The sequence below is a fragment of the Pelmatolapia mariae genome, linkage group LG6 (genome assembly GCF_036321145.2).
Source record: "Pelmatolapia mariae isolate MD_Pm_ZW linkage group LG6, Pm_UMD_F_2, whole genome shotgun sequence".
Taxonomy (NCBI): Eukaryota; Metazoa; Chordata; class Actinopteri; order Cichliformes; family Cichlidae; genus Pelmatolapia; species Pelmatolapia mariae.
In genome coordinates this window covers 40,329,017-40,343,749 of record NC_086232.1, presented here as the reverse complement: position 1 = coordinate 40,343,749, position 14,733 = coordinate 40,329,017, and the positions used below count along the sequence as shown (strand labels likewise).

General features: G+C 40.3%; 1 protein-coding gene across 3 annotated transcripts in view; it reads right to left on the bottom strand.

Annotated features, from left to right (window-relative positions):
- Window positions 1-13,796, bottom strand: part of si:dkey-237i9.1 (SEC14-like protein 1) — a 35,606-nt gene extending 21,810 nt beyond the window's left edge. The window contains exons 1-3 of one of the 3 annotated variants that reach the window (XM_063476944.1): window positions 13,455-13,796; window positions 12,974-12,999; window positions 11,497-11,580 (exon numbers count right to left, since the gene is read on the bottom strand). In XM_063476944.1, coding sequence (XP_063333014.1) covers window positions 11,497-11,580; window positions 12,974-12,979 — 90 coding nt within the window. In that variant the 5' untranslated portion in view covers window positions 12,980-12,999; window positions 13,455-13,796. The remainder of the gene's footprint in view (window positions 1-11,496; window positions 11,581-12,973; window positions 13,000-13,454) is intronic. The other 2 variants (XM_063476945.1, XM_063476946.1) reach the window with 2 other exon arrangements.
- Between the last annotated feature and the right edge of the window lie 937 nt (window positions 13,797-14,733).

Here is a 14,733-nt window from a genome sequence, read left to right as displayed (position 1 = left end):
TGTTATATCTTGTTACAGTATGTTGTTAACATCAGGAACAATTTAATAAATTCAAGCCTGAAAGTTTTGCAGCAGATAAATCCTTTATTTTCTGCACAAATTGACTACTGCCTCTGACCGTTTAAGACCGTTTGGATGCATTTACACCAGAGAGAAGAGATTCGCTTTCTCCTCTTATCAGCAGTGAGATCTCTACCTACACAGATCTGCTGTTCAATTTGTGCGACACAGACTGTACATGCAGCAGGTGGATAGTGCCATGTTAAATCTCTCAACCCCCACATAATAAAAGCTGCTGAGTCTAACAACTTTTCTAGCAGAAACCACGCGTAAGTATCAAGGGTGGCAGAAAATGACCTAGTTTTGCTCTTAAGATTGGAAAAGAAACACGACTGGGAACATTTAGTGCAAAAACATCAGCGCTATCACTTTATCTGCCAGCTAAAGCCCAGGTGCAGACTAGAGGACATGTTGATGACATCGAGTCACGTTCTTAGCCACAACATAAGAAAATGCTTAGTACTGAACTGGATGAAGAGACAAAGTAACCTACCGCCTAATATATATTTTTTTATAGCTCTGTCACGATGTTTCTACCTACTTAAATCTGTAATTTCAAATAAATAAATAAATAAACAAATAAATAAATAAAGGTAAATTACAGATGATAGCAAGCATGAGCTAATTTCCTGTTAAATGTTTTAGTGTATCGGATTTCATAGAGCTTTCAGGGCTTAGAAACCAGTTTTTGGTTGACACCCTTCTCTTTTAGCTGCCAGATTTTACATGGCTTAATCCCACTTCTTGGGTGTGCTGCGTCTTAGATAAAAACGGCACCTTGTCAATCCTGAGAGACACTAGGGTCAATCTGCTAAAGACTAAGTCGAAAATGCTTGGCCTGTAGGTCTCTGGGGACTAACACTAATCAGAGAACACTTCCAGCTTCCTCGGCAGTAGTGTCACATCTCTGGAGCTTATGAAAATGGTTGTGTAATAGAGACGACAGTCGCTCAAGGGTCAGACTCGGCTATTTTTAAATAGCTGTCTGGGAAAATGGGAACATTTTCGTTGAGGAGGTGGGGCAGGGTGGGGGGCTGCATTATTAAGATTAAGATACTTGATTACGACAGATTAGAGACGATGTCAAAACAAACCAGCACACACAGCACACCAAAGCTGACATACAGCAGCTAATCTGGCTGCGCTGCCTCAGAGGAAATTCACAAGAACCACTTTAATGTTTTATTCACAGGGCCATTCAAGTGTACACACAGTAAACTGTGGCTTTTTTCCTCTTCAGTTACAATGACTAACACAGTTTTTTCTTCTGTCATTTCTGTGTATTTAAGTCACGCTTATAATGAGGCCCACTCTCAAAAGGTTTCCTCTTAAAGACCCAATACATGTTGCGTAACAAACACCACCCTTGACGTAAGACAAACAAAACCTGGTTTTGTGTGAGGGCCGCTGGCACGGGTGTGACGCTGGTGAGCCTGTATTTGGTAGCAAAAATCATTAGGAGTTCCCTCCCACCACCTCAGGCTATCTGGGGTTTGACCCGTTATGGACGTCATTATATAGCGGTGGGCATCACATCCTAGCCCAGAACCGTGTTTTTTAACTTTTGTTTGACATTGCCCACCACATCCATATATATTTAAATTGGGGTGGTCGGGTTATGTTTGCCGCTCCTTGCAAAGAGGATGCCACAAACCATTTGAATGAAAGCCATTAAGGATGCAGATGAGTGTTCCAGTTGTGGCTATTACTGGGCACCAACGAAATGCCAGTGCTGCCAAATGACAGATAACGTCATGTTCATTCATGAGACAAGTTTTCAATGAAACCCAAAACCTGCCCCTGAAAATAATGGCCCTGACGCACAAGACCTTGCTGACTTGCGTTTATATAATTTGAGGTGACCAGGTGACGGAGAATGAAGTAGGAAGAATGGAAAATGGAGACAGGGGAAAAAAGAAAAATCCTGATTTTACTTCAGAGAGCAAAGCTTAAGCAAAAACTAGGTCATTACCAAAGAGGAAAGTTACGAAGGAGGCAGCCTGAAAATTGTGGGTTTCTTCTAGCAAACTCAGACACAGGAGATGCTGGGAAAAAAAATGTCAATGTTAAATATATTTAAAAATCATTTTCTCTGATAAATACTTTACATCCAACAAATCAGGGTGTGCATTAGGGATGCACAGATTGGAGAAAATTGCTAATAGAACCTTAATTGTTTTGTAGTAAAACGTAAGAAATCTCTTTCATGTCTGCAATGTGATTGGTTTTAAATCTTTCAGTTTATTTAGAAACATCAAAGTACAGGAAGCTCAAAAAGCAAGAAAGAAAGAAAGAGAAAGAGAAAGAAGATTATGATTAGTTATGATTGGAATTTAGAGTCTAAATTTCACTTTCACCTTAGAGATTTTATACCATTTTATCTAATGTGTAAATTTGTTGAAATAATTGCTGAAAAGCATAGAAAAAATAAAAAACCAAAAAAGATTTGATTTTTTAAATTATTATTTAGTAAAACTTTTTTTTTAAAAGGCCCAAACCAGTTTGGTGAAACAGAGCTTTCAGTGAGACTGGTTTAAATATGACTCACGTTACCCTTTGAATGCATATGTAGAGATGGAGCATTTGAATAGTTTGTAAGAGGTCAAGTAAGTGAAAACATTCTTGGAAACTTATCCTGCATTTTCTTAAGCCCTTCCATGAGTTCAGTCTCCGATGCTAGGCCAGCTAGTTTAACAGCTTTAAACCAGTAACCCTACAGGAATGCTGTGCCTCTAGCCTTCAATGTGTATCTCTGTGCTTACACAGTACTAATCCTGCAAAGAATTTATATATACTAGATGCATTTTATTCTTCAATGGGAAAGATGAACGTGTAGTGTAAATGGGCAATCGTGGCACTATACAAAGACGGTGATTTATGATGAAGATTTTGTTTACCTTATTTTATTGCCAGGTTAAAAGTCTGAGCCTAGGTATAGTCTTATGAAGGGCAGGAGCAAGAACAAGCTGTTGACTGAAAACACAACAGAGCCTTTGGTCCGTGCATGCCATACCACCCACTTCTCTCCTTGCAGTGATCTCACTGTGTGCATTGTAATGGCAGAACCGCCTGGAACTACCAACTCGGAGGGAGGAGGGGAAATCTGCCAAGTACACAGACCTTACATAAAGCTCCTAAATTTTTGCTGGCCTAAATAATATGCTAAACTGTATTGCCAGGGTGTGCATGCATGGCTTGTTAAATGCGTGCACGAGGGAAGAGGAATCAGCAGATGGCCATCTGTCTGTAATCAAAAACTCATCACAGTAAAAAAAAAAAAATAAGAAAAGCTCAGCTATAGGCATATTTTGCTTGTGTAAGAATTACTGAGACACAAATCTGTCAAGTAAGCTTCAACACTGTCAACTCACAGAGATACAAAAAGTGCTGAAACAATTATGTGTCAAATTATGAAAACCCCTTACTAAGACTCTTTTTTGTGAAATGTATCATCATTTCACAACAATGTATTCCTGTGTTTGGTCTACACTGAACGTTATGAGTAGACTATAACTTATGTAAAAACAATAACAGTTACCCTGACCAAAAAAGAAATGATTTCCTACACCCATTTCTGCAGATTACAATTAACTAAAGACCATACTAAAATTAAAACTAGGTGTAAAAACATTTTCTTTGACTACACTGATTTACAAAACGACGACTCTCAAGTCCAATTTAGTTGTACTCTTTCATAATTTGGTCAGATTTGCCAACACAAACACTATGAGGATGATTTGGTACAAAGCTGATGGTGTGTTTGTGTACACTGTCAACATGACTATGAGGAAAGTGCTGTGTTCATATTATAATTCCCATTCTGAAGAAAGAAACCCCCATTCTATAATAAAACCACAATGCCAATAAAACGGTAGCTTAGTCACTGGCCATGAAAACAACAAATTGGACGTTGACCTTGAGCAGTTTGGGTGAAGACACATTAGGTGATCAGTGTGTTCAAGTCTGATTAAATTCTATGAGTATCGTTTAATTGGAGGAGCAGCAATTGTTGCAAATTGTTTAACGGGTGGACAGATACAGGTAGATTACTGGAAGCCAAATTTGATACATGAACTTTTATTTGATGAGAAATTAAATTAAAAATTCTATTAAAATTGTCTGGTCCTACATTAAAAGTAAATGGTAAATGGACTGCTTCTTATATAGCACTTTTCTGCTCTACCTGAGAACTCAAAGTGCTTAACACAACTTGTAAAAGAGGCACTTTTTCTATGCTTAAGTGCTTTAACACTCCTATGGACGCATCAGAGAGCATCCTGGGATTAGTATCTTGGCCCAGTGATATTTGGCAGACCAACTACTGATTAGTGGATGGCCTGCTCTACCTCCTGAGCCAAAGATACCCCTATTATAATATGAAGCACACATTATTTTTAGAGGTCATTCCCCCCCAACACAAACACACACAAAAATCAATTTACAAGCACCTGATTCTGAAATGAAGAGTGAAAAGATGATGAAATCTGCCTCTACCTGTGCCAACATGCTCACCATCCGACTATTTGAAGTAGAAAGCATTGCATAAAGGCTTATGAGAAATCATTATTAAAACTGGGTTACGGGAAACTGAAGCTTTATTAACATCCCACTTTACAGTAAAAGAAAGAAGTGCTGGCACATTATATTTACTGCTGCCATTGCTCATTCTCCTATCATGGGTGCAAGATTCAAATTAACATTTTATTAGGCAATTTCTGTAAATGCTGAAAAAACATCACTGATTTATTTTAGACATGGCTGAAATAACTGCAGTGCATGTAAAGAAAGCTAAAAGGCATTCAAAGCAAGACTTCTTGGACTATTTGTCTGTAATTTCACTGGGGGTGGGACTACTAAACATTAAAATTATGTAATTCGCAAGTGAGAAGGAGCTTTACCCAGTCCCTAAAATTATGAGGAAACATGGCAGTGAACGCAAACATACTAAAAATTTTATAATATACTGTACAAATACTCCTAATGTCACATCTCTGCCACACAAATCTGAGTCACAGTTTCTTGCCATACTGCAGGATGACTGCATTTTAAACAGGCAAAAGGGTCATTGTATAAGAGTATGAGTGAGCGCGCTCATTTCGCAAAGGAGAGCAGGGTGGGGGAGGGAAGCTACAGGGGCAGCATCTCGACCTTGCAGCAGGAAAGAGGGTGAATGAGTGTCTTGATGATCAGTGAATGAAATCAGCTGCAGAGTTTTCTCATTGGCTCACACGGTCACATGGTGGTGCCTGATGGTCCTCGATTAATGCCGTTTGAAGCAGCACACCGGACGATAAGAGCCTCTGCCCAACGCAGGCCATAACTCTTCACTGTTTCTGGCAAACATCATCTAGTCGAGTAAGTGAATTACACACTGCAGGAGTGGATGAAATACTGAATCAGAAGAGCAATGCTGGGAAAAGCTAATGATAAAAGCATTTTTAGATAGCTCAATAATCAAACATTTCACTAGAGCAGGCTAAATTCTGTTCTGATGCATCTCCCTTGAGGTACTCTGTCTAAATTGCTGGCATGAATGAATTAACTGTGCTCTCATTTTCAACAGAAATATGTCATGTGAGAAAAAAGAAAGAAAGAAAACAGGTGAATTAATAAAATGACCCAATTCCTCTGTTAAAGTATGACATAAAAGAAGGGCGTTGGTTATACAAGTAGATTCCTTTACATGTGAGACCATTAAGTGATACAAGCCACAGTCAATCCTATGGCTCAAACAGGGATTAAAACAATAGACTAAAGATCAGGATGCTTCTGCAAAAAAGAAGTGGAGTGAAAAATCCTTTAACCAGACCTGGTCGTAAATGGGTCAGAACATGGTAGGACAGGACACCACCCTGGCAGAGCTGCCCTGCAACGAGCCAGGCTAGTCAGAAAAAAGGGGGACAGTAGGATGAGCCAAGTTTAGAAACTCTGGCGAGGAAGCAAACACTCACTAAACAGTGTGTTGGCAAGTCTGGAAAAACGTGTTAGGAATGACCTACATCCAGACTGTGAGAGGAAGCACAAGATGCTCAAAGAATAAAATCACCTGTTTGCAGGGAATTAAAAGCTATAACATTTCATTAACAACGCCTGCTTTGTTCACACTCTACAGCACTGTTATCTCAAACATGTGGGTTTGGTGGTGTTATGTAACCATCAGTGGACACACGTACATCCTTGAATAAAACGTTTTTATTTCCAATTTGCATGACGGAAGAAGAGACTAACTGAACTATTTCCTACATCGAATTTGAAAGCTCATCTCATGTGCCCTGTTGGCAAAGGTTTCATGAACCAGTTTTTGAGAAAGGCCCTAAAAAAACAAAACAGTAAAAGGAGAGATGGTGAGCAGGAAGAAAAGCAAAAATATGGGACACCAAAAGGGAAGAGAATATGTATTCGACTTGCACAGAGCTACTCTGGTTTTTCTTTGGGTGCACAACAATTCTGTGCATTTACTTGACACTTTTGCCCATTTGATAAACAAAATGTATGTATAGGCTTGAGTTAATTATGAGCCACTGTATGCAAAATCCCCAAGTGTGCATTAAAAAATAAATAACATCGCACCACTCATGTCTGTGAAGGTTCTCAGTCATCCAGGTCATCACAGTCTATGGTCCTTAGATCGCACCGCTCAGCACGTGAGAGGGGGTACTCATTTCATTCATAGGTTTCTGTTTAAATGTCATGTGTGTCACACTGCTGGCTCTAACCCATATATAACTAACACCAAAGAGCTAGATAAACAGCATTTTCAGGCATACACGAAGGGCCTCATTAGGTACCAGCTTCACACACAACAAACACCAGGTTCCGGTGTACCTTTGTGTTGTGTGTACCAGTGAAGTAAGCCTGCGATACATGCTTTCACTCTCCAACCTCAACCTTCAACTCTAACAGTGTTCGTCCCACAGAGAGAAAAAGCAAAAAAAACAAAAACTGAAATTCAGAGAATCGGAAGTCACGCTGCTGTAGCCCTAGGTGACTGTATTTGTAGGTCAAGTTCAGTTTAGTAAGTAGTTAACACCATCCGGGCCCCTCATTTTTCTCTTCAGTCTCCTCCGCCCTTTCTTCTTGTGGCATCCTTTAAGACCCACAAGTTTAGTTTACCCTGCTACATTTCCTCTCGTCCTTTGTATCATCTGTTTACAAAACTTTCTGTAATGTATTTATGCCACATTTTGACAATTTTAAAATGTCTTGTTCATATTCTGATCATCTTTAAAACAATCCAATTTCATTCTGAAGCTCACCGTGAAAACATTAATTATCTAAAGTACACTGTATCTTTTTGGTGCTCTAACTAATAAGGAGAGTTAAGTCATTAAGAAGCAAGTGTCCCCCGTCGTTGCTGCCTGTAATTCCAGTAGGTATTGTACCAACATGGAACATCCTGTTTTTTTCTCCACAGAAACACTGCTGGGATTGGAGAACAGGACCAGAGCACTTTGTCTTTGTGGATTAGCCACAGACGCATACGTTTCCATGGAGCAGGTCAGGCTAACGAAGGGCTTTCATTCGCTTAATACCCTCTCTCCCTCTGTAGCATGAGTATTAATCTGGGAGCTGAGGGACTTCAGGGATAGTTATTGTCCTTTAAGCTCAACTATAACAGCATGGACTTAGTGGATAATAACTACTCCAGGGTCAGCCAAATTTTTATTTCTCCTGTGGCTGTTGAAGTCATTCTTCATCTGTGGATGTGTTCTAGAAACAACCCTCCCCGCAGGCATAAAACAGCAGCAAGGGGTGTATTGCGTTGCATTTTTGACATTCCACTGTGACTCCCTGAGGATAAACTAGAGGCTCTGAGACTGGACTGGTGCGATAACAGCAGCAACAACTATATTTCCTGTTATTGAGATGTGGACAGAGAAACAAGGGATTGCTGTGGCCAAGGGAAATTTAAAAAAAAAACATAAATGCTGATATATTTCCTTACTTCAGTAATAGAGAAACAGACCAACTTTGTGGAGAGATAAGAAGGTTATCAAGGTCAATACTAATGCACATCAATGTTTGTGTACTTTTAGACAGCTCAAACAAACCCAGTAGGCAATTGCTGATACAAAGCCACCAACTGAGCTGTGCTTTCCAACGGACAAGAGGTTTTGTGATTGAGTTACCTACAAAAGAAGTTAATTATGTTTTATTAGGATGCATACTGAACATTTCTCACCAGTGACTCACAATTTCTTAAAAATCAGGGAGGAGAATACAGCTGAAGCTTTTGTTACCTGCCATGTGTAGTTCTGACAAGTTTATTTGGATAATCTTTGGCAATTACACTGCAATGTGCTTCACAGTGCCAACAAAACAAATCAAAACAGGTATAACACCACTCTATGATACACAATATTCTCTTAACAGTTACTTTCAAATGACTTTCAAAGGACTGATTTAAAGTCAGATTTGAACAACAACAAGCAGAGTTGGGCATGACTGCACATTTAAAGTCAACTGCATCGCATTCCAGCTCCAAAGCAGCTGCAGGAGCTGATACGTGCAATAACAGAGACAATGCAACACAAGTCACCAACACTGGGAATACTGAGAATCCATGTTCAGAAGAAGGCGCAGTAAACGCTGCAGAACAAAAACAGCTAAAGGGCATCTGTGAGTCGAGCCTGATTTATGCAACAGCACAATGAAGCCACAGCAGTGTTAGATAGATCTTGGAAACTCTCTGATAGCACCTGTCAGTGAGCCGAGTGGCTTCTCAGGGTTAAGAGAAGAGAGACGGTATTTCATCTTCACAAAAAGAATGCAGTGTGTGGCTTTCAGAGGAGAACATGGAGCCTTAGTTTTTAGCTCAGTAAAAGGGTTTTTCAAAGCACTAACAGTACCCAAACAACAGAATCAAGTGGACAGAAAGCACCAAATTCCTCAAGGCTAAGTGTCAAATATAATCCCCTACCAGGCGAGAAGAACAAGCCATTACTGGCAAATTTTTCAGAAGCCTCTGGCAAAAGGAACCATAAGAACGAATAGCACGGTCAATACAGTGCTATTCATTTGGTAGTTATTTGTAAATACCCTGCATAATGCCATGTAAAGCATGGGTGTAAAACTCATTTTAATCTGCATGCCACAGAAATCCCAATTTGATTTTGAGTGGGCCACACACTACATCTATTGCATAATAACCAATAAAAAGCCCTCTAAGCTGATTCCCTTTCTGTTAGGGTAAATATGTTTAAGTACACACAGAAAACACTAACATTTCTTTAGCTTTATAAACCTGATGAGCAGTCTAACATATGTCAAATTAAATATGTCCCAGTTTTTCCACACTGCAAAAAATACAACTGTATGGAAGCAAAAAAAATCTGTTAGAATGGCTCCCACACTTTGTTTGACATCACGGACGTAAACCAAAAATGAAAGCGGTCCTCACACAAAGAACCTGGTCTGTGTTGGTACAGTGCATCAGAAGTAGACATCGGTGTTCATGTTGGCTTCCCACAAGCCCAGGATGTTCTTATTGCTGTAAAACTGTACTGCTGTGGTGACAGACCTACTACTATAGCGGAAGTGAGAGGAGAGGCTTCACTGGGTTTTCAAAAAAAAAAAAAAGAGCCACCAAGGGTTGTGACGCACCATTAAGTCCGCTCTGCAGTGTCTGCAAAAACACTCACTGCAGAGAAAAGTCACAGGGAGGGGAAAAGACTCCAAATGCAAACTCAGCTTCAAACTGACTGCAATGTCCATTTTACCCCAGCAATAATTCAAATTACCAACACCGTATTGTGCATGAGTCATAATGTCATACAATACAAAATTAAAAGCTAAAGAGGTCCGCCGTCTGTTGCTGGCCTAGTTTAAAAACATCAAGGGGTTACTCCATTAGTTTTGTCCCATCTTCAAAAAGCACACGGGGTGGGTTATCTGGGGCCTACAAATTACATACAAGTCAGTTTCACTATTATTACCGTTTCCCCCCCTTTGGCTGCGTGTGTACAACCAGGTGTGGGTACGGGCCTTCTATTTATAGCCATCTCTTTGCCTGCTGCTCAGTCCAGCCTGTACTAAGGAGATTTAGTGTTCCTGCATCCTGGTTCTTGTCCGTGTCGAAAGCTGATTTCCATTTAAAGAAAACTGCACCTGCAGCACAACACAGTGCTGAAGGGAGGTGAAACTACAAACCAACTTCCTGCAGGAATTTAAATAGATAATTAAGAAAAAGTACATATTGCTGACGTTATCAGCACAGTAGAGCTGTTTGTCTAAAACTGGTGGTTGTATAATCAGAGCGAGTGCCTGCAAACGTGTACTGATACCACATTACTGACAAGCAGCAGCTGAGGTCAAAGCACTGCTGAGCAAAGCATCCATTGGGCTTGTTTTTACAGAGCAGTTTGCCTCATTCTTTTCTCCATGTAAAAGCAAAACAGGTCTCACTTAAATGACAGACCATTGCTATGACAAGTGAATCTGATTCATGTTACAGACCCAGAGCTGTCATGACACCACAGCAGGAAAAGACATTACACCATAGGGGTTTAGTCAGTTCTGTTTTCCTGTGAACATACTCTTACATCAACCAATCTCCTGCCCCTGCAGCTCTCTAGCAAGGAGAGATTAGTGGATATGTGAGGCAGGCTAAATGCCAAAAAAGGGTAACAGAACAAGTCCAAATTTGAGGGATGGAGAACTAAAATGGCACTAGGAACGCTTCTAAGACACCCATTTAGAAAAGCGCAAAAAGAAGAGAGGAACAAGCAAATCCATTCTGTGCACTTGACACAGGCACCCGTGGCTGACAGTGTACAAAAAACACACTAAAAGCAAAGCAGGGCAGTGAATTTTTTATGCTGCAAGCAGACTACTGGCACAAAGACTGGTGGGACTTTCAGTTTGCCATAAAAGCACAGTCTTGTTGTACATTCAGCCACCAACAAGTGTGCACAGTGGTTCTACATCTTACTGAACAAATGAACAGATCTTAAACCACAAGATGACAAGCCACATGAGGCAGTCAGTTGTTTCGGGGGGCTGCATGGCCCATGAGTGTGAGTGTTCCTTGCATGGGTTTGACCTCCTAATTATCTACCAAATCTAAAGCTGAGTGGGAGGCATCCTTTAGTGCCTTTTATCTGTCTCTTCACAGGATTACTTTGAAACGACCAAGCCTACGTCTGTAAAAACCTTGCGGAGAGGTCTACAAACCAAACAGGCTATTGAGGATGTTCTCTTCTAGCTACCCTACAGTTTATCGTTCCAATTAATCGTTAATCGCTTCTTCAAGACAGTAACACAAAACAGACTGCATGCATTTTCAATCTCTGAGCTACTCACATACAAGGTGCATAATTCAGTGACTAACTCCAAACCTTTGAAGCAACCACCTGTGTACATTGCATAACTGCATCTATTGCATACAAAATACATGTGGACAGGTGGTGTACTGCGAGTAAAGATAAAAACACTTACCGCCATCACCAGCTCAAAGGGATGCTTGTACACCCGCACAGGTGACTGGTATTTCTGCACCATGATGGGGATTATGCCAACGATCTGAACAGAAGAACATAAGATCAAAATCAATCAGCAGTGATTACAGACATTTGGGGAAGAAATTTAAGAAGCGGGGCTGTATCCGAGTCATTCTTAAGAATAACCACTTGCTAAGTGCTAAAATTACAGCATTATAGCTGCATCTGGTCCTTCAACGAGAGGCTCGGTGTGCAATTAGGATGAGCTGTGTTTTGGCTGACTGATGGCGTGATGCTGAGTGAAGCCAGGTGCTGTGTGTGTGTGTGTGTGTGTGTGTGTGTGTGTGTGTGTGTGTGTTTCGTTATCTGAAGGGAACTCTCCTGAGCTTTGACCAAGGACCTCGCTGATCAATGGATGCAGCATTTTTTACTACTTTATCACATAAGCAGTGCTGCTGCAATGGCTTATCACTGCAAACTACCGGGGTATAACTATGCCAACATCAGCTGCAGAAGCTTGGGTCAAAGCTGCACATGACAGCACTCTAACAGGGTTTTTCCTACCCATCAAAAATTTTTGTGCACAACAGAGAAGCTTTGGGGTTCCAAAGGAAAATCACCAAGATGGATAAAAATAAATTTTTAAGGGTAAATGCAGGAAAACTGCAAAGACCTTTCCTTATCTGAAGACCAATCGTGGATATGCCTGTTTTAGTCCAGGAAAAAAATCCTGTCCATTTAAATATAAAACAGCAAGGTAAGGTAAACAACTAGAGCAGTGGTGCATCAAATATGCAGCCCAGGGTATTTCCACTTCTTTGAACTGTAACTTACAGCTGTGACATGAGGAAAACCTGAGATTTCTTCCACTGTCTAAAAAAAATTTCTTAAAAAAAAAAAAAAGAAGGATTTAACAAGTAATAACTAATGATATCTGGCATTTGTTTTTCTGGGGAGTAGGGTAAGAGGTCTTTCACATGGGCTTATAGTTGTAGCTTTTTTAAAAAGTTTGAATCTGACCCAGGAGTTGTGTTGTGTTATTTGTCAGGCCCATTTGAGACCCACAAACTGGGTGTGACACTCCTGACCTAGAGCACTAACACAGAGAGAACTGCATGAGAGTAAATTAAAAAACAAAAACAAAAAAACAAAACACGAATAACCTAAAATAAAAAGACAAATACATGGTCCAAATCCCTTTACTCCAGGTAATTTTGCACAAGTACAGATCAGTCCCTTGGATTTCATGTGTTTTTGCTCAGCGTGTAGCTACATGTCTGTAACTCCTGCTATCCTTTGATGGGTATATGTCTGCAAGGGGGGGTGTGAGCCAGTGTCCCTGCACTACTTAATAAAGGGATCAGGGCGGACAGACTAATAATAACCAGTCTAGGTCACACAGGATACATACTGCTACAGTATCCCTTTGCTAAACACCACATGTCTTGACGAGTGCTACTGCAGTACATAATTACCGTCATGCTTCAGGATCTGTTGGCAACTTCAAAGACACAAACAAGACAATTACTTCAGAATGTGCCAATTAGGAGACTTCAGTGACAGAGATGCCCGTTAAGTTTAGTACCCAACCATCTTTACTGATCGCTTCCCACTGATTTTAAGCACCCTCTTCTCACGGTTTACTCGTTTTTGTTTTTTGTTCTAGCTTGTTTTGGTCTTCTGCTTAAAGGAACTATTTGTAACGTCACAGTTTTAACTAATCCAAAAGTGACTTTTTTGTCCTCGATTTTCAACACTTTAAAAAAATATTAAACAAACATTTTTTAAAGAAAAAAAAGATGGGGATTTCGGTACTGACTCATAGTGGTTAACAGCATTTGAAACGACGGTTTGCTAGCTGCCACACAAACAGCGCTCGCTGAGACTAGCCGCGTAACTACCGCTAATTTTATAAGTCGATATTATCTTGACACACATCAAATTAACGGATCTTACCTGTGATTTAGAAAGGTAAAGAAATGTTGTGAACAGGTTGATTCTTGTCAGTGGTCGTTTCTTCTGTGAGGGCTATCCGAGGGAACTCATGCTATTTCCCTCTTCGGCTCTTCACTTCTCCGGCTCCAGCGGCTAACAGCAGTTAGCTTTGTTATGCTAGCTGGCCATTAAGCCGGAATATTTATCAAACCCTTTGGCGAGTCCTCCTCAGAGCCTCGCAGCGACGAGCATCCCAAGATCAACAAACTGAATATCCCTGATAGCTCGCTGTTAAATCACGCCTATAAGTAGATGATGTTTGGACACAGGAGACGGTCTCCCTCCCTCGCTGTCATGCCTGTGGTACCGTCGCTCCTCCCCGTTTTCTAAGCTCAGTTTTTTTCCACCTCTTTCATAAAACCCGCAGCGTGCCCGACCTCTTCTGTTCAAGTGAAGGACACACAGCAGAGGACAGTCAGTATTATCATTGCAATTCTGAAAACATTAAAAAAAATGTTTCTCTGCTTTTACATTTTAGCTCTAAATATTGGGAGTTTTACGGTACAGCAGGTGAAACAAGCTGTGTTAATCTGACAGATGATGCTGCGCTGGTTGCATAAACTGTAAATGCCCCTTATGGCCTGTGCAATGTAGTTCATGTACTCTGCAATAAAATGATAATTCAGTTGACATGAGGACGTTTTTATTATTATTCTGACTTGATTCTTTATTTAAAGTTTACGTAGATCGGGGTGATTAAAGAATTTTCAAAAGGGTTTGTGTGGGGGGTAGAGGGGCACAAGAAATTTGAATATTTGATCATTCACTGACATAGAAAACATATGCAGGTGACAGGTAAAGGGCCTGGTTTACTCTAACTGCCTATTTGGCTCTCACTCTGCCACAGAGGCCAAATATAAATAAGTATGAATAATTATTAGGAGGATGTAAAGAAAGAGAGGACAAAAAGGAGGAACTTATGTGCCAAAAAGGGCGCTACCACCTTATCTGTCCAGATTAGTGGTGTTTCTGTTATGAGTTAGATCGTGTAAATTTGTGAGTGCAAACGGTGTCCATATGTATTTTAAGTTGCTTATATAACTTAAATTTTAGAGTTTTTGAGTTTAATTACTTTAACTTAGTTGTCTACACTTTCTGGCCTCATCCTGAGAAGTTTACCCTACAAACAAAAGTTGTTTGGTGGTGGCCTGGTGCTGGTCTCTTACAGCTGCTTTACGTGTGTAGTACTAACAGCATTGTGTAATACTAACACAAAGACGTAAGATCAGGCACTGTCTCA